Raw genomic sequence first — 27,363 nt, forward strand, 5'->3', positions numbered from 1 at the left:
AGCCCCTGCTTCTCAGGAAGCTCTGCACTTGGATAAGGCAGAGCTGCAGCCAGGGACAAGCGGAGCATGCCACGCAAGATAGAAGGCTTCTTGTTTTTACTGCTCTTTGGCTATGAAGGTATGTGCGGTGCAACCATTAGCATTTACCAAATAATAGTACAATTGAATTAGTAATTTTGCTGATTAATAGAAATGCAACCTGAATAACTAAAATATCATTAACTTCCAAGGCATGTTAATTGATCAAGATGCATTGTTAATGAACAACAGTTGTCTTTATGTGGATGTGGTTCTCAGTTTCACCGCTGGCTTTCTGGTTCTCTGAGGAGCCTTCTAAAGTTCCAAGGATGCTTGAAATGGGACAGGAAGAAGGAAGGGCCTCAGAAATTGTAGAAAATAACTATAAATTGCAAACAATTAACAAGAAAGTGTGGTGTAGCCCTGAAAATTTTTAGGAGTCAAAGTTAGAGTGCCCGTAGAATTTAATATTCCAAACTAGGACACTGCTGAGAGCGGAAAAGAATGCTATTAATAATTCTGCTGGTACAACAGGTGTAAACCAGGACTGTCCCGGGCAAATCCGGACGTGAGGTCACTCTAGTTTAAATATGGATTAACATCACATGCCGACTACCGCTGAACTCTAATAGAAAGCATAATCCAACGGAGAGTCAGGAAGCTCCAAAGACTCTATACACTCAATCGTTTTTAAATTTCTAAATATGGCCCTGGCCGGAGTAATATGCTTAAACAAGGAGAAATTAAAAGCAAATCTCTAAGACATCATCCAATTCAACTTTTAAATTCTCTCTCAACCTTTGAAATAATAGTCCTTCATGCCTCTCTCAACTCCCAAGGACCTGTTAGCTCAGAATTCCTTTCTAGATTCATTCTGAACATTAGAAATTGGTTGAATGTCTTGTTCGAGGTGATCGTGTATTTATGCGTGTCCCAGGAAATAAATAAGAAGGGCGGGAAGGAGGAGGCCTCTCCACTCTGCAAATGACCTGGTGGACAGACGGGATGCAACTCACACAAGTGGAGTCAAAATTCCTGGTTTAAATCACGCTCCTCTCTGCCCTCCCATTAGACATTATTGGTAGAGTATGTGCTTCCATCATCCCCCCAGTCGCATGCCTTTTGGTATTTCGTCACCATTCTCAGTATTTGGAAAGATCTGTATGAATATAATCTCAAGGTCATTTTGCAAACCCAAATACATTTCTTAAGTAGGGATCATTGAGACCAATTGTCTGGGTTTTTTTTTTTTCCCCCCGCTTTGCAATGAAGAGTCAGCGACTTATCTCGGTAACTCTCAATACTTGAAGGTGCTCCGGGTGTTTTGTTGTTTTTCCTTTACTCCTTGCCCTTTCCTCAGCAAGAAAATCTAAACAGAACCTTTCAAGGCTTAGATTCCCAGACTTCCGGTTCCCTGATATCCATAGGCCTCACCCTCCGATTTCTCTTCTGTGTGATCGGCATTGAGATTCATCCAGCCAGCCAGCCATCCACTCATTCTTTTGTCAGTTCGTTAAAAACCCACCCCTGAATTGCTGCTATGGGCCAAACACTGTGTAAGAATTTGACACGCAGGGTAGATCGTTATTACTTTCACAGTGCTGAGTCTAACACCCGTGCTCTGTGACCCCCCAAAGAGGAAAAAGCCCTATAAAAGTTTACCAACCCCTTTTTAAATTAGACCTGCCCATTCAGGAGATATCTGTAATAAAAGACACGCTGTCAGGAGGCCCGGAGCACAGCATTCTTTCCTGTTCTATCTCTTACCAATCTGTGTGCATGGCTGAGGGGCTCCAGAAATTTCCATGAAGAGCAGAAAATACCATCTGGCTGGGTGGACTGGAATGTGGTCCACGGGGTGGTCCAGGGACCATTTTATGGTCAGTGTGGCTTGGCGACCTATGTGTGCTCTACCCTGAGCTAGAGGGATGCTCAAGAGGCAGAGAAAAAAATACAGGAATACAGGATGCAGTTGTTGCACTTCATCAGCTTCCCATCCAGAGAGAGAATCAAGGCCAAAGCACAGGGGGAAAATGTTTTCTATTGCACAACTGGGAACCGGAAGACAAAGGTTCTTTGTCTAATGTACTCTTCACTGTTTCTGTTTCACAGTGGCAGTAGCTCCTTATTACAGTGAACTAAGATAAATGGATTGACTCCACCACCTATGCGTTGGATGAGGGTTCATTTGGGAACGGAGACACTGTCATCGTAAAGCACTACCTACATCCGATAACGGAGGCAGGCTTCTATTTATCTTACATTGTACATCTTGGGTTCAACGCAAATGATGATTTTTTAAAAATCCACCTTATTAAAATAAAGAGGTCCATTACTTGGTCATGTTTATATATATATAATATATATATATATTTTTAAAAAGCAAGCCTCATCTTACAGGTGTGTCTCCTTTGCAGGTGACAGCAGAGTTGTTTTTTTAAGCAGCTTATTGAGATGTAATTTACATAGCATTAAATTCCCCCATTTAAAGCGTGCGATTTGATGGTTTTTAGTATATTTATAGATTTGTGGCGCACACAATCCAATTTTAGAACATTTTCGTCACGCCCCCTTCCCCAAAGAAACCGGTAGACATTAAGCCCTTTTCCCCCTCCCCCCAGCCCCTGGCAAACGCCGATCCACTTCCTGTCTCTGTAGATGTGTCTGTTCCAGACATTACATTTAAGTGGAATCATAGAACATATGGTCTTTTATCTTTCACTCAGCATATGTTTTTGCGATTCATCTGTGTTGAAGCATGTACAGATAACAGATTTACCCAGGAATATGCCTGTAGCCACAAATAGCAACATTTTCACACCAGGACAATTTCCTTCTTTCTTCTTCTTCGAGAGGGACATTATTGCAGCCTGCTGCTTTCTTCCTGTGTCTTACTCTTGGTTCTCAAGTAGATGAGAAGCTAGTTACTGACAGCTTTTGCCATTCATAATTTTATGCTTTTCTCCTCAGCTTCATCTGTTTCCATGGGAAGGAAAGCTCTGGACTTAGTGACATCCATCAAAAAGACTCAAAGAGTCTTTCCTATGTGTGTCTAATGCCCACTTTTCCTCTTGAGCTTGCAAGGTACATTTTGAGAGACAACAAGCCTTGAATTTTATTGCTGTGATAACAAGGGTTTCCCCACGGAGCGGCCCTTTGGGCAAAAGGGCAGAAGGCAGAACGAGCCCATGTTGCATTAATCTAAGATCGGTGAGTGGGAGACATCTCAGACGCTCGGGCGGAAACCCGTAGCATGGGGAGAAATCTCAAACACAATCCCAGGAGGGAGAAAAATATGCAACCACATAATCAAAATCTTTTCCTCTTTTTCCTTTCAAGGCTGACCTGTTTTCTGTCACTCATTCCAGCGACGTTATTTTCTGGTATTATAAGATGTTGTAGTCAAGCACACTTTTGCTTTTGCTCACCAGCTTTTTGGTGAGGAAATCATTTCGGGGACTCTCCAGCCATGTTGCTGCTCCCTTGGTGACAGCTTTTCCTGAAAAATGCTTGTTGTTCCTTCTCTCTCTGCTCATTTCCATAAGGATCTGGTGCCTCAGATCCCCAGGCTGCCTGTAGACGAACGCTTTCTGGGGAGGGGAGCCTGGGAAGGAGAAAACATCAGAAGTCTGCCCAACATCTGACTGAACACGGGAAGTGGCTCTGAAAGCAGGCCTTCCCCTTGGGCACACAGTGGCAGAACCGCGTGCGCACACACATACACACACACACACACACACACACACACACACACGCCCCACTGCCCTTTCCTTTTGGCCTTCTGCTTTGTTTCTGCAGAACGCAGCACCCCCAGGGCCCACCTGTGACCCTGGGGAAAGGAAAAGGCCCCAAAGGCCACAGCAATCAGGGGTCTCGCTGGATCTCTGGGTTTGCTCAGTTGCAGCTGCAAAAACCCTCCTCAGCGATAGGCGCAGGCTCTGAGCCAAATTGATTTGGTTATTAAGGCCACACTGTCAGTGACCCACACACCTCCCCTCTGACCGCCCCCCCCCTCCCGAGAGGGTCTTGGCACGATTGACGTTTGCCCAACTGACAGGGCCTTTCTGCATTTCAGCCATGCCCAGCTTCCCTCGAAGATGGGGTGGACCCAAGCGCCTCCTGGATTACCAACCCCCAAATCAAGTCGATGCCACTCGTGCACGCCTCTACTTTGCGGTTCCTGGGGGGCAGCTGCGGGACAGAGGCGCCGGGCTCACGTGCACACCCCCTGCCAGGAGTGCAGGGCAGCGCCCACCCAGGCTGGGCTTTCCCCCGAGCTCCAGGAGCTGCCAGCCAGGAGCCCACTCCACCTCAACACTTGCGTGTCCCACAGGCCTCTCCAAGGGAATATCTTCACTCCATCCCCCATAGTCCCTGTTCCTCCTGGAACCTTCCCCTCCCCCAGGAAATGGCAGCCCTCTCCTCCAAGTCCCTCAGGCCCTGAACCTCTCTCTCACACCCCTGCCACCTGTCAGCAAGTAACTGTTGGCTACCTTCCACAGCCGGTCAGAATCCAGCCATTCTCCTCCCCTCCACTGCCACCAGCTGGGCCAAGCCACCATCAGCTCCCGACCCAATGACTGTGTCTCCCCACTAGGCTCTCTGCTTCCAGCTTGGCACAGGCAATCCAGTCTACACCCAGCAGCCAGAGGGAGCCTTATAAGCCCCGATTTGTCTTGGCCCTCTTCTCCTCGAACCCCTGCAAGGACGTACTCCCGCTAAATGCCAAAGTCCTCATGTGTCCACAGGCCTGGCACGGATTGCCTCCCATTACCCCCCCACACTTTACCCCTTCATCTCCTAAAACTCTTTTACTCACCAGCTCCAGCCCCAGAGTCTCCTTGCTCTGTCTAGAGTACACCAAGTACCCACCCAGGAGCCACCCACCTCAGGGCCTTTTTACACTTGCTATTCCCTCTGCACAGAGTGCTTTGCTCACAGGTCTCTCTCCTCTTTCAGGTCTTTGCTCCAATATCACCTTCTCACTGCAGGATATTTTATTCATTCATTCATTAGCCCTCACCACCCACAGCCTAGACTATATACACCCTATGATGTACATCCTATTTTGTTTTGTTTTTATTTTTGTTTTTTAAGATTTTATTTATTTATTTGACACAGAGAGAGAGAGAGAGAGTACAAACAGGGGGAGTGGGGAGAGGGAGAAGCAGTCTCCCGCTGAGCAGAGAACCCGACATGGGGCTTGATCCCAGGACCCTGGGATCATGCCCCGAGCCGAAGGCAGACGCTTAATCGACTGAGTCACCCAGGTGCCTCCCTTCTCCTATTTTGTTAACTGCTGTATCCCCAGCACCTAAACCTGGGCCTGGAATATAATAGATACTCAATGAATAATTACTTAAAGAATAAATGCTTTGGGACCAGTCATTATCAGGCATCTTTTATATCAATTTCTCTAAGTGTACAGGTGCTTAGATAAACCTGTGCACAAGAGAGAGGCAGGACACAAGCCAGAGCAAGTGGTGAGTCGTACACAGGGGCGGGGGGGCAGAAGAAGAAGTCCTCTGAACAGGGAAGGGCAGGCAGAAAAGTTGGAAGATGAGAGCCTTTAAAGCCATGAAACCATAGAGACATGCCTGGAGTCATGAAACAGCCTGGCACACCCGATGAATTGCAGCTAGCCGAGTGTGCAAAAGATACATTTGGGGAAGCAGGCAGGAGATAGATCATGGCGGCCCCTTGAAAGACGCAATATTATCATACCCATTTTAGGGATGAGGAAGTGGAGAGACGTGGCCATATAACTAATAAATGAGAGATGGAACCTGCAGCCTTGCAATGAGGACCCAGCAAAGGTTTTGCAGCAAGAAAGTGACACAATCAAGTGTGCATTCCATTCCATCGGCAGCCTGAAAGGTGGATGAGGCAAGGTCTCCCTATGGCAGGGAGAGTATGGGAGCAGGAAGAGTGGGGGCCTAACACAGGAAGGGACGGGGGGGGGTGCGTGGAGAGGAAAAAGGCCCCTGCTTGACACTGGATATGGGGGTTTAGGGAAAAAAGGTGACTAAGACAAGCCCCAAGTCTCTAGATGGGGTGCTAAGTGGATGGTGAAGCCATTCAGTAAGATAAGAAATAAAGGAGAAGAACAATTTGAGGAAGGATGCAATGAGTTCTGTTTTTAAAAAACTTTCTATTGAAGTATAACATACATACTAGTTTTTAAGTATAACATACATACAGGAAAGTGCAGGTAAGTGTATATAGCTCAGAGAATTTTCACTACTGAACACACCCACATAACCAGCACTCCAACCAAGTAACAGAATATCACCAGCCCCCAAGATAGCCTCCCTGGCCGCTCCCTGCTCCAAATGTGACCAGGACCCTGGTGTCTAATGGCATAGATTACTTTTGCCTGCTTCTGTACATTTCAAATGGATTCATATGGTGTGTCCACTCTAGCATCTAACTTTCCACTCAGCATTGTTTGTGAGATGCGGCCATATTGTGGCATGGAGTTGCAGGTCATCCATTTTCATTGCAGTTTAGTGTTCCGCTAGTGGGAATTTGCCACCTGTACCCATTCTACTTTTTTTTTTTTTTTTTTAGAGAGGGAGAGAGAGAAAGGGAACATGTGGAAGGGGCAGAGGCAGAGGGAGAGAGAGAGGGAGAGAGAGAATCTTAAGCAGGCTCCACGCCCAGCACAGAGCCCGATATGGGGCTCAGTCTCACGACACAGAGATCACTACCTGAGCCAAAATCAAGAGTCTGACACTTAACCAACTGAGCCACCCAGGTGCCCCTACCCATTCTACTCTTGACGGGCATAGGAGTGTTTCCAGTTTGGGGTTAATACAAATACTGCTGCTGAGGGTAATCTAGCACATGTTTTTGTCAGTTGGAGAACATATGTATGCATTTCTGGTGGGTAGCTACTTAGGAGTAGAATTCCTGGTTCATAGGGCACATATATGTTCCACCTTAGTGTAAGCTGCCAAATAGATTTTCAGAGAAGTTAGACTGACTTACATCCCCACCAGCAACATATGAGAGTTCGGGTTGCTCCATGACTGTGTCAGGACTTGGTTGGGCCCAATTTTGGATAGTAAGAGACATCTATGGGGAGATACCTGGTAAACCACTCCAAGCAAGAGTTGGAATTTTGGGCTTAGGAAGCTTTATGAGGTGGGTAGAAGAAGCAGAGCTATCAAAGGAGCCTAAGAGGATACTCAGAGTGATGGGAGAACCAGGTGAACAGTGGGATGGAAGCTAAAGGAAGATGGGAGGCACTGAGAGCGTGTTGGAGCATGAAGACAAAAGGTCAGTGTTGGGAAGAGTCCATTGGATGTGAAAATAAGAAGTTAGTAACTTCTTTTGCCAGCATAGGACTTGGCCTCCAAGATGGCACTCCCAACCTTCGTCGAGACCTAAGAGGATCAATTCTGCCCTTAACAGGTAGACCAGGGAATCTCTGGAATGGATAACCCATGAACAAGGGCCCAGGGGAGACAGAAGTTTGGTGACTACAGGTGAGGGGTAGCCCAGAAGTGCTCTGACTAAAAGATATGCTCCCCTGGACTCCCACAGCAGCCTATGCATAACCTGGCCTAATACTCACCACGTGCATCATCCGGGGGCCTGTCTTCTCCTGGGTCCTCCAGCCCCTTGCGGGCAAAGAGGGAGGCTTCCATTTCAGAAAGCCCAGGTCCTGATGCGGTGCCAGGCTCACATTGGACATTAAAAAGTGGTTTGCAGAATAGATAAATATGTAGTATTTAAATGAAGGCACAATTTGAAAAAGATAGCTTTTATAATTGTGACACAAAAGATGAGACCATTCCTTCACTCTCTAAAACAACCTGAAAGGCTTTTTTCGTGGCCATCATATTCAACTTTTAGATAGGAAAAATGGTTAAGGAGGGACTTTTATTTCCTATTGCCTACTCTCAAGTTTTGTTCAAGATTTTTATAATAGGTATGTGTTGCTTTTATAATTGGAAAAGAAATGAAGGTTTCCGTTTGGTTGAAAATGGGAAATGGAGCTCTGGTGCTTTAAACTAGCAAGGACTGTCTAATGGAACCTTCTGCTATGATGAAAATGTTCTGTACCTGTGCAGTACATCAGCCACTAGCCACATGTGGCCAGGAAGCACTTGAAATGTAGCTGGTGTGACTGAGGAATTGAATGTTTAATTTAATTTAAATTTTTAAAAACTTTTGCCCATTTTTTAAAAGACTTTTATTTATTTATTTGTGTGTGAGAGAGAAAAAGAGCACAAGTTGGGGGAGAGGCAGAGGCAGGGGGAGAAGCAGGCTCCGAGCTGAGCAGGGAGCCCAACTTGGGACTCGATTCCAGGACCCTGGGATCATGACCTGAGCTAAAGGCAGACGTTTAACTGACTGAGCCACCCAGGCATTCTGAATGTTTAATTTTATTAATTTTAAATAATTAAAACACAAATAGCCTCATGGGACTAGTGGTTATGCATTGGGCAGCAGAGCTTAAACAACGTATGCTAATGTATTCAAACTCTTTTCCTGTTAAATTGTGCATTCATCTCTGGAAAACAGTATGGAGTTTCCTCAAAAAGTTGAAAATAGAGCTACCCTATGACCCAGCAATTGCACTACTGGGGATTTACCTCAAAGATACAAATGTAGGGATCCGAAGGGGCACCTGCACCCCAATGTTTATAGCAGCAATGTCTCCAACAGCCAAACTATGGAAAGAGCCCAGATGTCCATCGACAGACGAATGGATAAAGAAGATGTGGTATATATATACAATGGAATAGCGTGCAGCCATCAAAAGGAATGAGATCTTGCCATTTGCAACGACGTGGATGGAACTGGAGGGTGTTATGCTGAGTGAAATAAGTCAATCAGAGAAAGACAATTATCATATGATCTCACTGATATGTGGAATTTAAGAAACCAAAACAGGGGATCATAGGAGAAGAGAGGAACAAATAAGACAAAACCAGAGAGGGAAACAAATTATAAGAGATTCTTAATCATAGGAAACAAACTGAGGGTTGCTGGAGGGGAGGGGAGTGGAGTGGAGGATTGAGGTAACCGGGTGATGGACACTGGGGAGGGCATGTGATGTAATGAGCACTGGGTATTATTAAGACTGATGAGAGGCGCCTGGGTGGCTCAGTCGTTAAGCGTCTGCCTTCAGCTCAGGTCATGATCCCAGGGTCCTGGGATCGAGCCCCGCATCGGGCTCCCTGCTCAGCGGGAAGCCTGCTTCTCCCTCTCCCTCTCCCCCAGCTTGTGTTCCCTCTCTCACTGTGTCTCTCTCTGTCAAATGAATAAATAAAATCTTAAAAAGAAAAAAAGACTGATGAATCACTGACCTCTACCTCTGAAACCAATAATATGTTATACATTAATTAATTGAATTTAAATAAAAAGTGTTTAAAAAATAAATTGTGCATTCTCTTTATTCATACTTCTTTATAGAAGTATCTTTATAGATAGTTCAGATGTTAGTTTTGTTTTTTTTTTAAAGATTTTATTTTATTTATTTGACAGAGAGAGAAAACCCAAGAGAGGGAACACAAGCAGGGGGAGTGGGAGAGGGAGAAGCAGGGAGCCTGATGCGGGGCTCGATCCCTGGACCCTGGGATCATGACCTGAGCCAAAGGCAGATGCTTAGCGACCGAGCCACCCAGACGCCCCTCAGATGTTAGTTTTATGTTAAATTTTGCACACTTAGTTTTCCCACATTAATTATACAGTATTTGTACTTTGTACTTTGTGGTTTGATATTTCCTGTACATCATAAACAAACCTTAAAAAGATTTTCTAAACAATGTGGTAATCCTAAATAACCTAAAAGTGTCACTGGGGGTAGGAGGAGAGGGCTAGGAATCAGCTTCTGAATAGCACATTTGGCAGACACTAGGGATGATGATGATGATGATGATGATGATGAAGGGTTAATAAGTAAAGGGAAAAGCTAGCACTGTTAATGTCAAATGCAACAATGTAAATGTAAATTGTAAGCATTGTTTAGGTAGTAGGTTCTCACATACCTTTTAAAAAATACACATAGCAAAAAAGACAGGAAAGATTTATATGAAAATGTTAACAGTGTTGCCTTTGGTGATAAGAAATATAGGTGCATTTTTTTCCCTCTTTGTACATTAATGTATTTTCCAAAATTCTATAAAGAACAAAAATAATACGAACATCTGGCTGGCTCAGTAAATAGAGCATGTGACTCTTCTTGGGGTCGTGAGTTGGAGCCACACTTTGGGGGGGAGAGTTCAATTTAAAATAATTATTATCCTTGTCTGTATAATTTTACTGTCCCTAGTTTCTCAGCATCTGTGGATGTTATTCCTGGCAGATATTTACTTAGTTTGACTTCTTCCAGAAGGGGTTTTGTTAACTTTTATGTGACTATTTTTATTTCACTTTTCCATGGAATGAATAATTTTGTTGAATTTCTCTTTCTTTTTTTAACTTGATTTTTTTCCCTCTCTTGTCCTTTTGCTTAGCCACACTGGGATTATCGTCTACTGAGGTATGTTACAGTAAGAAAGCTATTTTTGAAGATTTTCCTAGCTCAAAATAATGTGTACGATTATCACTTTAAAAAAAGGTATTTTTTAAAGATATGTTATTCTGGTGGCGGCAATGGCACATTTTCTCTGGGCAAGTTCAAGACTAGTGTTTTAATGAGAGAATGTAAGTAAACCAGGTCTTAATACAGGTGGTGTAATCTTGAATCCATTACCTTTTTTTTTTTAATTTTATTTATTTGACAGAGAGCGCCAGAGCATAAGTAGGCAGAAAGGCAGGCAGAGGGAGAAAGAGAAGCAAGCTCCCCACTGAGCAGGGAGCCCAACTCGGGGCTCCATCCCAGGACCTGAGCCAAAAGCAGACACTTAACCGACTGAGCCACCCAGGTGCCCCTCCATTACCTTTTATAACTGGATCCCTAAAAGGGACTTCCAGGGGAAGTGAGGAGCCTGACCTTGGACTGGGGCTGCCCCAGCCCCTGAAGATAACTACAATGGGGCGAACAGTGCTCCCTGCCTGGATGTGTCTGTTCACCCAAGTGGTGGGCATTTATTAATCTGAACTCAAAGATGAGTGGCAAGTGTGTGTGTTAAGGCTGAAATAATAATCCAGGGTTTTTGTTTTTTTGTTTTTTAAAGATTTTTATTTATTTATTTGACAGAGAGAGAGAGAGAGAGAGAGAGAGAACACAAGCAGGGAGAGTGGGGGAGGGAGAAGCAGGCTTTCCACAGAGCAGGGAGCCCGATCTGGGGCTCGATCCCAGGACCCCGGGACTATGACCTGAGCCGAAGGCAGACGCTTAATGACTGAGCCACCCAGGCGCCCCTGTTTTTTGTTTTTTAAGATTTTATTTATTTATTTGACAGAAAGAGAGAGAGAGAGCACAAGCAGGGAGGAGGGGCAGAGGGAGAGGGAGAAGCAGACTCCCCGCAGAGCAGGGAGTCCCATGTGGGACTGGATCCCAGGACTCCGGGATCATGACCTGAGCTGAAGGCAGACGCTCAACCGACTGAAACACCCAGGCGCCCATGAGCAAGGTTTTTGAACACAAACTTTTCCCAGGGGCTCTGGCCAGAGTTGCCTTTGACTGTGACTGACCCTCCTGCCCCTCTGGCTTCCCGCAGGATGAGGGTGAGGACCCCTGGTACGAGAAAGCCTGCAAATGTGATTGCCAAGGAGGTGCCAATGCCCTCTGGTCTGCTGGTGCCACCTCCTTAGACTGCATACCAGGTGAGTGTCCCCTCTCCTTAAGGGCACCAGATCCTTGGGGTGTCCTTAGGAACACCGTTTCTCCTCTTCCCCTCAACCTGGCTGAATTAACATACCCCCTCCCCGCCCCCGAACACACAGTTGGCCTCTGAGCTTCAAATCACACAACGAGCACTGTTCCAACATACCACACTGATGTCGTTTCGAAACAGCTTCTTGCATCTCTCCTTGGCCTATGTGAGACGGTGAGCCGAAACCTCTTTTCAATGAAACAGACTCAAGGGATTTATGAAAATAAATCAAAGGTAGGAGGCGGGGCATTTTGAGAAGAGCACAGGCTTTTGAGCCAGAAAGACCAGAGGTGGAACCCTGGCTGCCTCATTTCTTAACTCTGGGACTCCCACTTTGGTCTTTTTCTGTCAAATGGAGGTAATTGTACTGCGCCTGAGGGTTTATTGCTCACCAAACAACCGTGTGCTTCCCCACATCCCAGTCCCCTTGTAGTCAGGTGGCACTGTATGAGCAGTTCCAGCCAAAGTGAGAAGTGTCTCTTCCAAAATGAGCATTTAAGGGCTGGTACTCAACTCTCTGGCTCTCCCTTCCCTGCTTGAGAAAGTGGTTTCTCCTTCAGTGTGGGTCCCAGGAGATTAAATGGAGCAGAAACCCCTGCCAACCTATAATGGACAAGTCACCTGAGCGAAAAACGCTTGTTGTGTTAAGCCTCTGAAATTTCCAAGACAATTTGCTCTGCAGGATAACATAGACATTCCTGGCTAGTCTGAATGTCTTCCTGTAAGGTTCGTGCCAGCAAACTTTGTCTGTAAAGGACCAGATGCTAAATATTTATGACTTTGCAGGTCAAAGGGGCTCAGCTCCTCAATTCTGCCACTGTAAGGCGAGAGCAGCCATAGACGTGACACACGGCCATAGAGCATGGCTGTGTGCCAATAAAACTTTATTTACAAAAACAGGTGGTGAGCCACATTTGACCCAAGGGCCACAGTTTGCTGACCCTTGCTCTAAGGAGTTGTTATGAGGAACCAGTGGGAGGAGGCATGAAAAGCATCTTGTGTTGTACCCAGCGAACTGTAGCTTAATAAAGGTTGGCTCCTTTTATTCCGGCCTCCTGAGAGCTCACATTCGGACTTTCAGAGGCTTGGGGGCCCAGCAGATACTTGCAGCGCTCACTCCTTTCCATGGCTCAGAGCCTCTTTTGCTTGAAACTGTCTTTGTCACCCCTCTCCAGGGTTATGATGGTGCCGTGCCAAGTCATTCACTTTACATAATCGCCTAATAATAGCTCCGCTAGAGACAGTATGTGTGTGCATGTGTGAGCTTCTCTTCATTATTTCATTAAATTTGCATTAAAATAGCAAATTGCCGGGGAGGCAGGGGAGTCTACAATGGCCTTTACTGGCTCCGTTTTCCTGTTTACTAAAGGGGTAGGAGTGGTCTGTGAGCTAAGTCTGTTGGCAAGCCGCAGTGGGGTCCCACTAAGTGCTGTTGAGTTTGGTGGGCTTCTACCAGACGTCCCACCCACTGTGTGCCCTGGCAGGAGTTCCGGCAACCACTCTATACTGGTATGACCTGCCCAGCCAATATGGAAGCACCTTCCTTAATAATCCATTTAAAATTCAATTCCACCCTTTGTCATCATGTGCCTATTATATGCCGGGCACTGACGGGAAGATGAAAACGAAGGCATTAACTCCAGCCCGGAGGAGTTTCCCATGCCGTGGGAATAAATGTTCTCTTCACCAGAGACCTGAAGACCGACTGGAATTCCACTCGAAGTTCTGTCTGCAAGCAACTTAAAAATAGATTATTTCTGCAGATGGGCTTCATTGACCCAATCGACTGTGAGGCGGAGGAGGGCTGTGTGTTTGAGGAATGTGAAGTCGACCGGGGTCCCTCAAGCTCTCTCCCCACACACCTGCCAGGAACTTGAAGTTCTGAAATCAGAAATTCTTTTTAGCTTAAGCGTTCCCCTCTCCCCAGCATTTTTTTTTTTTGGTTGGTTTTTGCTTTTGTTTTATCTTTTAATAGCACAGATATTTCCAGGAAGGAAAAAATGCAACCTAAGTGTGAAAGAGTTGGTTCGTTGGTGTTAATGGGTTTTTCCACGAAAGAGATGATTCAGGGCAGTAGGACTAGCCACAATGTTCCAGAAGTCACTTGCCCATCAGTGCCTCAGATCCTCAGCGGAATGTGAAGAATGTTGCTTGATTTCTCCGGACCCTGAGATTCCGTGCTTCCACCAGAACCCGCCTTAGGAGGGAAGAAGAGCCTAGAAAGTACAGAAGGACAGAAGGGAGGGTCACTCGGAGCTGCCAGGAGGCGCTCCCAGGGGCATACTGACTGTTATTGTCCAGTGTCCCCACCCGTGAAGAAGAAGGTGACTGACTTCAGCTTAACGTTATGAAAATTACTAAAATCACTAAAGGGTCTGTCTTCCGCAGTCGAGCTAAGATTACCTTGGCACTCCGAGGGGGAAACGGTGTAAGGAAATATCAAAATATAAGAAATCCAATGATTCATTACTGTTTTCCTTTTATTCTAGATCTTATATTCCTATATTATTTTCGAGTTTCTACTCTATTCTATAAACATTATTCTGCATTCTACTACATGGCCATATAGGTTCAAGTCTCATACACATGCATATTAATATTCACCTCTCTCTTGTCAAGAACGTCCCTCAGCTCTCCTTGTGCTTCTCTAGGTTAACGTTCTTTAGAAGCCTCTCTGGCCTTCAGGCCTACCAGCCAAGAAATCAGCTACTGAATGAGAAAACTAGTATGTTAAGTGTAGTCTGGATTAGCAGCACATTATGAATACGCCTTCATCCATGGAATGAGCAAAGCATCGCTCGCTCAGAAGAGCCACTTGTGCCACAGAAGACGTAGGTTTTTCCTTAAAATGAATGTAGAAACATTCTTTTTCTCCTTAAGATGAGGGTAAAAACAGGCTTTGTAGCTACACTAACTTCCATCGGGCAGAAAACGTGCGAAGGCCATATGCCGTGTAAGTGTGATGGCGAGCCCCTTAATTCCTCCAGCAACGTTATTCGTGTCGCTTAATCCTAGTTTATGCTCAAGTGACAGTTTCTTTTTGCTCAGGGCGGTGGGTGTTCTCTGGACTGGGCAACCTCTGTCTCCTCCCTGAGGTTTCTGCTTCCTGTTTCTGCTGTTTTCTCTGCTTATTCCTAGCGGCCGCCCAAGATGGGTGATAATCTTTGTTGATCCCTTCATTCAGCATCCAATCAATAACTATCGAGGGCCTAGCATATGCAGGTGTTCTGCTCAGCTCAGAGGCTAGAATGGTGAGCCAGACAGACCAGGGAGCTGGCAATTAAATTATCACAAGGACAGGGAATAAGTAACAGGAACAGGGTGCCTGGGGAGGCAGCAGCTGGGGTCCCTTACCCAGCTCAGGGCAGGAAGGGGAAGCGGGCTGAGGTCTTCAGCATGAGTAGGGTTGGCCAGCTGAAAGAGGAGGAGAGGGGACAGGAGTGTCCCAGGCAGAGGGAGCAGCCTCATTGGAAGGCCTCCAGGCCTGCATGAGGACCAAAACGGAGCTCAGCCAGGACCGCGGAAGGAGGAGGAGAGGAGAAAGAGGGGAAAGGAGGAGTCAGCAAAAATAACATAACTTGACTGCAGTTTACTCCACAGCGCGCAGAGCATGGGAAATGTCACATTTCCTATTTTTCCAAGTTTAAATAACTCCAGCTTTAGGCCTCCTTTGTCATGGCTTGTGAGGAGTCTAAAGACAGATCCTTCCTCTCTCCTTGGACTACATGAAGCCCCCATGGGCTTGCAAGGCTGCCTGGGGGCAGGGCTTAGGCTCAGGCTAGGTGGCAGACTCTCTGCCTGGCCCCCAACCCCACTTGAAGGTGGACACCTTGGTGGTGGCTCTTCTCCCCCTGAATCAAGCTCAGCTCAGTCCCGGGGACCTTCCCGGGTTTCCTGAGGGGGTCTCCCTGACCCCATCCGTGGTTCAGCCCTCTCAGAGGAAGCATGTCCCCGCTGAGCTCAGGCCCCACCGTGAGCAACCCCTTATCCCCACAAAGGCCAAAGTCCAGAATCTCCAGTCACCTCCTCTAGCACCATCAGCTAATCTCTGTTGAGGCCTAGACCTTCCAAATTCATAAATCTGAGAGATGCTATGCTGTCAACAGCTTTTTCCTCTCCTGAATCACACACACACGGACATACGAACACACAAACACGAGCGTGGGGCTTATTCTTCCTGGCGCAAGAAGAGCCCAAACCTTTAGAAACATGAAGCTGGACTCCTTCTCAGGGAGATGTACAGGAGATGATGGGGGCAGGACAGAGTGGGGTAGAGGGAAGTTACATTCCTTCCCCGGGTGAGTCTTCACCGGAAAGACAAACATGAAAAACTCAAGAAGACATCAGTATATTCCCACAACTTCACCCTATTACACCCTATTACACCTACTTCACCCTATATATATATATATATATGTCTTTTTTTCTATTACACCAATATAATCTGTTGCTCTTGGCCAGGCACTACAGACTCTACAAACATTATTTCATGTAATCCCAGGGACATTATGGAGGCAGATACTGTTGTGCCCATTTCACAGATAAGGAAATTGAGATCCAGAGAGGTTAAGCAGCTTGCCTGAGCTCACACAGAGAGTGGGATCCAATCCCAGCTCACATTGACTCTCAGCAGGCATTCTTGGCCTTGGTTGCTCATTATAATCCCTTGCAGCTTTACCCCTAGCCAGGTCCTACCCCAGACCAATGACATCAGCATCTCTGCGGGGTGACCTGAACGTTAGCACTTCTGTAACTCCCCAGGTGATGCCCAGGCAGAGACCTGTCAGACAGTCTCTGCTTTGTGCCCTGGGCCACACTGCCGGCTTTCTGGGTGGACAGCTGGGTAGCTAGAGGCACCAATGCCTGAGACAGGAGCACCAGACAGGGGGAGGCTTGGGGCTTGGATGCTGAAGGGCTCGGTTTTGGATGTGTGGGTGTGAGGGGTTTTTGGGTCACCCAGATGGAACCATTCACCTGGAAAATGGACGATGGTTAGCTAAGGCTTGGGGCCTGAGAGTCCGGCATTGGCTCCCAGATGGCACCTGAGGCCATGGGGATGGCAAGATCATCACTTTCCTGGAGAGTGTGGGCAGGGCCCGTCTAGATCTCACCGGCCTCCGAGGCCATTGCCGCTGGCTAGGTCTCCACAGGTTCCCAGCCCACTCTTAACTATTAGATGGGCTAATTGGAAAGAAATGGCAAGAGTTGTGAGGGGAAAACAGAGAAAGAGCAAAATGCCAAGAATAAAGCAATCAGGAACGGGCTGAAGGCTTTTCCTTCCCCTCTGCTCCTGCCCTCCAAGCTGGCGGCCCCGGAGCAGGAAAGGGGAGGTTCAGGATAGAGGGGCCTTAAAGACATCCACAGTTAGAATTTAAGTGACAACCTTGGGCCCAACTGAAACCCAGCTTTCGGGCGCTGCGACCTTGTCCCTCCTTTTGGGGGCACGGGCTTGTCTTCCAGGTCAGAGGGGAATTGAGAAGGGGGAGGAGGCCCCAAGGCCACGGGCAGTAGCACTGAATCTGCCAACCAACAAGGGCCTTCCCTGACAGGTCAAGGTTTCCAAAGTGCGCTTTGAAAGTGTGCTCGTTAAAAATAAGGCTGCTCCAGGGGTGGAATACTGGAAACTGCATCCTTAGCAAGCCCTCCTGATGATTTGACCGCACAACGCCTGATCGAGCAGCCCATAAAGCACTCCTGTCCTCGCTCCCAGGAATTCCCATTCTTTTAATAGGTTCCTGAAGCCTTGGGTACTAGATAAACTACCAATACAGTCCCCTCACCTCCAGCCCCACTGAGCTGCAGCTACTGGTGGGGGTTGGACACTTCCCTTTGGTACACTGGGCAAAAAGGTGGTGAAGCCTCCCTGGTCAGAGGCCTGAAGCTGTCTTTCTGTCTTCAGCTCTCTGAGGACAGGGCATGACTACTGTGAGGGCATTCTGGTCTCAGGATGGATCGCATTCAAGCTTTCACATGCTTCATTCTGTCTTACTGACTTCTGAAAATTATCCTCCAGAGAGACCTCAGCACTCATCTTACTGTTGGGAGGCGATGATGCCCCAGTAAATACGTTCAGCTCTTCGATCTGAACTCAAATTTACACATGGAAAAAAAAAATAACTTACTTGACGCTTATTGTTCACAATCAGAAAACTGGAAGAATGTCTTTGCATAAGTTTATCATTTGTTTTCTATAGAAGTTGAACTAGAACCTGCGTTTGATTAGAAAAGACCCCCCCAAGTAGTGGCTTATGAAATTACTTTTGTCTTGACTCATGTAGTAAGGATATCAGGGCTGAGGTCTCTGCCGTTCTTTTGGCCTTACCCTCATTGTGCAAGATGGCTACCTCTGTGCTAGCTGTCAGGTTTTCCTCCTAGGCAACAGGAAGAAAGAAAGGGTGAGCAAAAACTGATCAGAAATCCCCAGCAGACATCATCTTATATCTTACTGGTCACAAATTGTATCATGTGGTCACTTCTAACCACAAGACAGACTGGGAAAGATGGGTTTTTTTTTTAGCTGGTTACATTGCTGCCCAACAAAATTAGGGCTCTTTCGTCAAAAAGAAGGGGAGAATGGATGCTGGGCAAAAGTTTTTGACCAGGTAACCCAACACTAAATGCGAGAAGAAATACATGACAAGCAGCAAACAGTTAACATCTAAGAACTAAATTTGGCTATTCTTATTTGGAAAAAAAAACCTCCTTTCAACTGTACCTCATTCAATAGTCAGGCACATTTCACACCCCCCCCCCTTTTTCTTCCATTAGACTAGTGAGAAAACTGCAATTTACAAGTGAGAAATCGGTCTCAATGTATAATTGCCTTTCTTGCCTCTCACCATTGTTTTGTTTCTATCATTAGCATCCTATGCTGCCCGGGGACAAGTAGGGACCCTGATGTCATCATGCAGGATGGCTAAAACTGTGTTCATGCGGAAAATAAAGAGTATGGCATTTAAGTATGATATTTCTCTGTGAACCTCTTGGTTTTTTTAAATGTCTAAGTTTGTGGAGGAGGTGAAGTATTTCTCAGCCCCCCCAACTCAGGTTGCCATAGAGCCCCTTTTGTCTGCTTTTATGAATGTTGTGAGTCTCTATGGAAATCCTTTTACTTCATCTTCACTCTCTTCTCATAAGAGCAGTGAGTAGGTTGAAGATCCATCGTGAACTGTGCTGCCAAGCAAAACATTCTCCACCTTCCAAAGCACAAATGAGATGGTTTGATTTGTCATTTTAGTCATGTCGTGTTTGTTGAGTATTGCAATGTGATACGAGTGTTTTAATGTATGTTGCCTTTTCTTTTCCAGAATGCCCATATCATAAGCCCCTGGGGTTTGAGTCGGGAGAAGTTACACCAGACCAGATCACCTGCTCCAACCTGGAGCAGTATGTGGGCTGGTATTCCTCATGGACAGCTAACAAGGCCCGGCTCAACAGTCAAGGCTTTGGGTAAGCAGGGCAGATGACTCAGGTAATTTTTTTTCATGTGATTTGAAAAATGCACGTCTCTGTAATAAACAAATGGCAGAATGCATTTACTTATTTATTCAACAAATATTCATTGAGTGCCTTCCACATGCTGAGGACTGTGGACAAGGTGGATGAGGTCCCAGCCTTCAAGAAGCACACAGTTTGGAGGGCCAGAGGGACTCTGAGCACATAATCACACAACTGATCATTAAGTGTGTTAAATGCTGTGCAGGAGACAAAGAAGAAAGACCTCATTCATTTGAAGTACCAGGGAAGACTTTCTAAGGAAAAGATATTTAACCTGAGACTTGCAGTTGGCCAGGTGAGGGGGTCGGGGAGGCACAGAATACAGCAGGTGCAAAGGCCCTTTGTTGGGAGGCTCCCTGAAGGGCACACATGGGGATGGTAAAGAAGGTCAGCACAGTTAGGACACAAGGGAGATAAGGCTAGAGAGGCAGGCAGAAGTCAGATCATGAAGTCATGTTAAGGATTATGGTCCTTGTCTTAGGCATAATGAGAGTTCCTTGAATGTGCATTAGTTAGAATACAAGTTTGTGCTGCTGTAACAAAAGAGCCCCAAAGTATGGGGACTTAAATAACATAGAGGTTTATTTCTTGGTCATCTAGAAGTTTCATTAGGCAGGGTAGGGTTGGTATGATGGCTAATGGTATCAGGGTTCCAGACTCTTTCTACCTTGTTCTGTCATTCTTCACATGAAGCTTCCATCTTGGGGTGCAAAATGGCTGCCCTCGCTTCCACTATCACATCTACATTCTAGTCAGTGGGGAGAAAAGAAGAGCAGGGTGCACACACTTTTAAGGATACAAGCATAATCATATTGGCTACTTTGCCCACAGCCCATTAATCAGAATTTGGTCAGAATGTCCCACCTAGCTGCAAGGGAGACTGGGAAATATGAACTCTGCTGGGTGACCATTTGCCCAGATCAAACTTGGTGGTGTTCTATTACTAAAGGAAAATGGGAAGAGGACATTGGGAGACAATTAGCAGACTCTACCGGAGAAAGATTTGAAGTTGGGGAGTATTACAGTCTGACTTGTGTTTTAGGAAAAATCTGGTTCCTGTGGGGGAGAACTGTTTAGTTGCGGGGGGAGGGGGAGGCAACCCAGGGAGACCAGTGAAGAGAGCTAAAGTAGCAATCATCCAGGCAAGAACTGAGGTTGATATGGGCTAGAGCAGTGCCAGTGAAATGGAGAAAAGTAAATGAATTTGAAAAAATTTGAGATGGATTCAATAGATGGATTGGATATTTGAGGTGACAGAGAGGAAGGGGGCCAAGGATCTCTCTCAGATCACTGGCATGAACACCCAGGAGGATGGAGGTAGCATTCCAAGAGATGGATACTGGAAGGAGCGGTTGGGGTGGAGATAATAAGGAGTTCACTCTTGGACAGGTTTCATTTGGGATGCTGTAAGCCATCTAGACATTGTCTAGACAGCAACTGATTCTCAGATTTTGGAATTGAGAAAAGGTCTGGGACGGAAGTTAAAAATTCAAGAGCCACCAAGGAGCAAGTCTGGAGTTAGAAGAGAAGGCAGCCAAGGACTGAGTCCCAAGAAGCTAATTAATATGCAAAAAATAAAAGCGTCAAAGGGGAAATTATAGGTTTCCACAATTCAGGAGGGATATAGCTAAAAAACAAATCCGTTCCTTCAATGGTTCGTTTGCTTTACAATTGTCAAAAGCTCTTCCAGAGCCTCTTGGCTCAGCGTTCTGCACATGGGAGATACTCTCTGAAAGCCACGAATGACAGCACCTGAAGGAGATGCAGATATGTAAAAAGGGAATGAAATTAGGGTAAGACTCATGGAGAAAGAGACATCAGGAGAGACTAATGAAAACAGAAGGGGACTGGCGGGTGTAATAACCATGCATTTTCGTGTTTTGAAGAAAGACCTATTCAACCACACCTCAAAGGTGATTTCAGCTACACGCAGAGGCACTTTGACCAATCAGTTGAGTCCGGCCATTGTTCTTTGCGCAGTGGAGATGCAGGGAGAAAGAGAATGATACAAGTGTGACAGGCTGGATACTTCTTGGAGACAGGCCTCTCGGTGCTTAACAGATCGCAGCTCAGACTGCCCGAGCATTGCAGAGGTTCTTCAGGCTCCGGTAACCCCTCAAAGGGCAGTGCCGCTCAGCTCTTTGGAGGTGCTCATGGGGAAAGGCTCCTGGTGATTTGCTGTGTCCCTGGCAGGTGTGCCTGGCTCTCCAAGTACCAGGACAGCAGCCAGTGGCTACAGATAGATCTGAAGGAGGTCAAGGTGATTTCAGGGATCCTCACCCAGGGGCGCTGTGACATCGATGAGTGGATGACCAAGTACAGCGTGCAATACAGGACGGATGAGAACCTGAACTGGATTTACTATAAGGACCAGACAGGAAACAACCGGGTAAGTCTGGCTTACTCCAAACTACCTTCAGCTCACACTCTCTGGGCCTTCCTTCCTACTTCCACCCTGTCAGACCACTGACTCCACGGCAAGGGAAGTCATCTGTGATCTTCCCCACAACATGGTCTACTGTCAGACGACAAGGCAGGTGTCTTTGCTTGCTGAATCTTGGGTGCCTAGCAGTTTGTGAATGAGCACCACTGTTGTGTACAGAAGAAATCTTTGTCTGAATTCTCTTATCAGTTTATAGTTACTTGAATAATCAAAACTGGCCATTTGGACTATTTCAAACTCACTGGGCCATCGAACACTTTGCTGCATGGGTCTGACTTGACCTATTATTGATGTGGCTAGACCCTTGTCCATTTATGTAGATATGGCCTCTCCTTACTACTAAGACTGTCTTCTAGGAAGATTTGGACAATCCAGCAAGTTAACCACTGAGCTATGTAAATGATTAAAATGACTCCAGCAGTGCAAACACAGAGGAACTTAAGCCTTTGCACAAATATATATCCTACTAACCTCTAAAGGCCAAGCCCCAAGTCTTGTTCACCATAGACTGAACACAGTAGGCTTGTAATTAAGTATATATATATATAATCATTATTTTATATATATATATATAATATATTTGCAATGAATTAAAAACTCACTAGCTGTTCGGAAATGTTAACTATCCTTTTGCCCGAGAGTAAGGACTTCTGAGGCTAATTTGGACATTTAATCAGATTAAGCAGACACGTGTGACTGGAAATCAGAAGGCTTTGTACTCTCTGATGACAAGTTGTACAGCAAGACATTCATGGGTTGAGATTTCAAGGAGTTTGATTGAGTACAATAAGAAAAACCATCTTGATACTTACACATTTTATTTCATTTTTGCTCTTGTTAGTCGGCTTTTCAAAAATAAATGAGAATTCTTTTTCAAGTCCCGTCTGCATTTCTGAAGGCCTTGACAGTTTTTTGCAAAAAGGCACTCTACTCAGGCCCTTGTGCAGTCTGGAGGGGCCTGTCCCATCCTCCCTCTGCAGCTGTCCCGACTTGAATAGGCTCAAGGGCAAAAAGCTGAGAGAAGGGGATGTGGGCTGTTGCTACTGGGAAGAGGGGCAAGATCATGGCATCTGAGGTCCTTCTTGTTTTGTAGATGGATGAGGCCAATGTAGCAGCCAGGTTTTTTTTAGGAGATAGTCCCGGAAAGAAATGAAATGCTCCAGTGTCACTGCAACTCTAGAAAGACTACAAAGAATGATTTCTTTGGAAATGTAGCCAAACAGCCATGGCATCATGCTCTGTTGCATCCCCCCAAAACACGAAGCAAGCCCTTTTTCTCTCTACTTTGGGTACTGCAATCCCCCTGTCAGAATCTTGTTTTTATGTCTCTTTCTTTTCTAAAAGCAGTTTTCCAAGTCTATTTGCCATTTGTATCGATGTAGAGATACATACTTAAGCTTTGGCTCACAACTTCAGGGCCAGCATACTTGAGCTTTACTCAAGCCCCACTTTGGATACCTTTGGAACAGAGGGACATTCCTCTTTGTAAGTGTGATGTGGTCCTTTTCAAAATTTGTCAAAAGGCAAAGGATTAAAACACAAATTTGGTGATAAGGATCGAGAGGCATTTTCTATCAGTGCCATCCAATAGAACATTCTGTGATGATGGAAATGTTAATATCTGCACCGTCCAATATGGAAGCCACTAATTACACATAGCTATGGGGCACTTGAACCATAACTAGTGTGACTGAGGAAGGAAACTGTTAACTGATTTTAATTCGCTTAAATTTAAAGAGCCACATGTGGCTAATGCTTCCATACTGGATGGTGCAGTTCTAGATGTCCCCACAGAGTGACTCGGAGATGCCCAGAGCACACAGGTGCTGACTAACATGCAAGTTCAGATTTGGGCGGGCGGGGCTGGGGGCACGGGCAATTCTCTGAGCCTTAACCAGTTGCTGAGATTTCTCAAACTTCAAAGTTGAGGCCAGCTTCAGATAAGAGTTGTTCTTCCTTTACCATCCTCTGATGTGATCGCGATAAGATTTCCTCTCTCTTTAGGTCTTCTATGGAAACTCAGACCGAACCTCCACAGTCCAGAACCTCCTGCGGCCCCCCATCATTTCCCGCTTCATCCGGCTGATCCCGCTGGGCTGGCACGTCCGCATTGCCATCCGGATGGAGCTGCTGGAGTGCGTCAGCAAGTGTGCCTGAGGCCTCCCTCAGCTCAGCACCTGCCGTGGTGGGGGGGAGGGTGGAGGGCTCAGAGCAGCCTGTAGGGGAACCCTGACTCGAACAGGGTGACAAACACAGCTGTATTTTACAAGCTGTTTTCAGTGCAGAGCTGGGCAGAAAGAATTCCTTTTTTAAAAAAATATAGTTTCCAATTTCAAAGAAAGAGAAAGAAAAATGAACTTATTCCCCACTGCAGGCCAAAGAAAATAAGAACAAAGAAAATGTCCCTAAAACCAGTTTTCATACAAAAGCCTAAGTAGCTGGGGTAATTTGCTGCTCTTGGTTTTTGTTTTTGTTTTGTTTTTGGTCTGACAGTGTGAAAGGTGTGGTCCCAGGGAACACAAAGGAGCCCTGATAATTTAAAAACTCTTTTGCTTTACCACACTGAAAACAGGAACATAGTTTCATAAAACTTTGATTTGAATGCAAATGGGGAGCAAGCTTGCAGTTTCTCCTTCAAGTTTTCAGTGGATCATGGCCTTTTAGGACTTCAGAGTACCAGGTGTGCAGAGGGCAAGGTTTTGGGTAACTGGCCGGCCGAGACGGGTACGACGGTTGGGAGCCTGTGTCCTGGTCTCCTGTGATGTGTACACACCCAATCACCCCAGGTAAAAGGGTCTCCTCTGCTCTGAGCTTTCACCCCCAGCACACAAGGATTGGGGTGGGGGTGGGGGGGTGGTTCCAGAGCTCTCACTACATACAGTTCCATTCTAGCAAATTTTTTGTCTGTGGTCGCTACTTGGGTGAATCCATGGGACAGGCTACACATCTAAGTAGCAAAGTTTCTCTATCTTTAGGAAATCCAAATGACCAAAGCACCCCAGAATTTCCCCTTATCTAGGGCTACCATTTTTCAACAAGCTTAACATTTTAAAAACAGTTGGCCCGGGAGCTTATCACTGGCTACACAGAGGAGGCCCATTAGCTAAGTGCATGCTTTGCAGGAAGTGGTCAGACCCTATGTCCTAAGAAGGGCAATGTGGCTATGTCTCTTGTGACCCAACTGTTTAACCTCTCCCCCTTGCCTTGCAACACACAAACATGCCTGCTCCAGAGGCTGAAACGGCCTTGGGAAGGACCGGGCCAGGAATGGGCCTGGGGAGTGCATTAAGCGGGGACCTTTCAGGGACAACAGCCTAAGTCTCCTCTATCCTTTATAGCTCGGCCTGAGTTTTCAGGCCCTTGCCTGGGAGAGGCTGACAACATGGGGAATGGAAAGGAGAGGTATATGAAAGTAGGACCTGAGAGGAGGTGAAACCAGAGGATGAGGGCCCTCTGTCAAGACTGGGGAATCCAAGACTGTCCTGGCCTTGACGCCGCTGAACCTCTACTAGAGGCTCATTTTCTTAAGTTACTTTCTATTTCAAATGCCAAGCCAACTGAATGGACTCACACTCACGCAATAGTGGACATCACATTCACCTTCTCTGTGAGCGGGAAGCCTCCTAAAAGCCCCAAATCTCTTCCCTGGAGTTTTGGGCTTAGAACAGCTTTATATTCAACCCACCATCTTTCTAATCCCCATGCTGTATACTTGAAGCTGGAAAAAAGCTTTCCTTGCTCAGTATTCTCTCAAATACAAACATATCAAATTTAAGGTGGAGGAAAAAAAAATCCTTCTCTGGCCTTAGGAAAACATGAATAAATCCATTTAGAGCAGACGCTGGATCAGAGCCCCTTACTAGAAAGTGAATGAACTTTTATCATAACATGGATTGTCAGACAAAATGGCGGTAGCATAAGAGCTCAGGTCCTCTACAACAGGCGCACCAGACACAGGAGGGGAGTACAGTTAAGAGGAAAGAAGAAAAGAATGAAACAGTGTGAGGCAGTGATAATGGTTCCCCAAGTAATTGTTCATGTTGGAAATTTTTGTTTTGTAAAGGTTTAATGAGATAGTCATATACCATACAAATTTCACCCATTTCAAGTGTACAATGAATGACTTTTAGTATACTCAAGAGTGACCATTATCACAATTTTAGAAAAATTCATCACCCTAACAAAGAAACCCTGCACCCATTAGCCATTGCCCCCCCCAACCAACTCACCCACCTAGCCCCAGGCAACCACTGATCCACTTTCTCTTTCTGTGGAAGAGAGAATATTCTCGACATTTCATATAAATGGAATCATACAATTGTGGTCTTTTCTGTCTGGCTTCTTTTGCTTAGCATAGTGTTTTTCCAAGGTTCATTCATGTTGTAGCATGTACTTAATTCCTTTTTACAGCTGAATATCATTCCATTTATATGCATAGATCACACTGTATTTACCCATCTGTTGATGGACATCTGGGTTGTTTCCATGTTTTTGGCTATTATGAATAATGCTGCTATAAACAACTGTGTACAAGTTTTTGTTTGGAGATGTTTTTATTTATCTTGGGAATATACCTTGGAGTATAACTGTTGGGTTACATGGCAACTCTATGTTTAACCTTTTGAGGAACTGTCAATTTTCCAAAGTGGCCACATCGTTATGAGTTCCCACCAGCAATATATGAGAGTTCCAGGTTCTCCACATTTGTTATTACCTGTCTTTCTGATTAGAGCCATCCTGGTGTGTATGAATTAGTATCACACTGGTTTTGATCTGCATTTCCCTAAGACTAATGAGGCTAAGTATCTTTTTATGTGTTCACTGCCTTTTCGTACAACTTCTTTGGAGAAATGTCTATTTGGATCCTTTACCTATTTTAAAATCAGGTGGTCTTTTTATTATTGAATTGTAAGAGTTCTTTGTATATTCTAGATATAATCCCCTTATCAGATACACAACTTGCAAATATTTTCTCCTCTTCTGTAGGTTCTCTTCTTACTCTCTTGACAGAATCCTTAAAAACATATTTAAAAAATTTTGATTAAGTTCCATTTATTCTTCTCTTTTTGTTGCTTGTGTTTTTGGTGTCATACCTGAGAAACCATTGCCAAATCCAGATCATGAAGATTTACTCCTCTGTTTTCTTTCAAGAGTTTTATAGTTTTACCTCTTACATTTAGATCTTTGATCTATTTTGGGTTACTTTTTGTATATGATTTGAGGTAGGGGTCCAACTTCATTCTTTGCACGTGGACATCCAGTTGTCCCAGCGCCATTTGCTGAAAAGACCATTTTTCCCTCACTGAATGGTCTTGGCATCCTTTTTGAGAAATCAACTGACCATAAAGGTGAGAATTTATTTCTGGATTCTTAATTCTATTCCATTGATTTGTATGTCTTTTATGCCAGTACCACACAGTTTTGATTACTGTAGCTTTGTAGTGAGTATTGAAATTGGAACATGTGAATTCTCCAAAAATGTTTTGGCTATTGAGTCCTCTGAATTTCCATATGAATTTTAGGATCAATATATCAATTTCTGCAAAGCCAGCTGAGATTTCACATTGGAAATTGCTCTATACTCCAGGATTTAATAAACAATGAGATACCGATATCCATAAGATGCTTATC

At 45.4% G+C, this 27,363-nt stretch overlaps 1 protein-coding gene across 2 annotated transcripts; it reads left to right on the forward strand.

Moving 5' to 3' along the window:
• Window positions 1-26,250, forward strand: RS1 (retinoschisin 1). Of its 2 annotated transcripts, XM_028122613.2 has the most exons (6): window positions 1-118; window positions 10,488-10,513; window positions 11,637-11,742; window positions 19,100-19,241; window positions 21,483-21,678; window positions 23,737-26,250. In XM_028122613.2, exons 1-6 carry the CDS (start codon window positions 67-69, stop codon window positions 23,887-23,889), a joined length of 675 nt encoding a protein of 224 aa, XP_027978414.1. In that variant the 5' UTR covers window positions 1-66; the 3' UTR covers window positions 23,890-26,250. The 2 variants fall into 2 exon arrangements, with proteins under 2 accessions (XP_027978414.1, XP_027978415.1); XM_028122614.2 differs by lacking the exon at window positions 10,488-10,513 and having other exon boundaries at window positions 36-118.
• The last annotated feature ends 1,113 nt before the right edge of the window (window positions 26,251-27,363 follow it).

Source organism: Eumetopias jubatus, unplaced genomic scaffold (assembly GCF_037043125.1).
Source record: "Eumetopias jubatus isolate StellerSeaLion01/CBP00866 unplaced genomic scaffold, mEumJub1_p1.0 scaffold_11, whole genome shotgun sequence".
Classification (NCBI taxonomy): domain Eukaryota; kingdom Metazoa; phylum Chordata; class Mammalia; order Carnivora; family Otariidae; genus Eumetopias; species Eumetopias jubatus.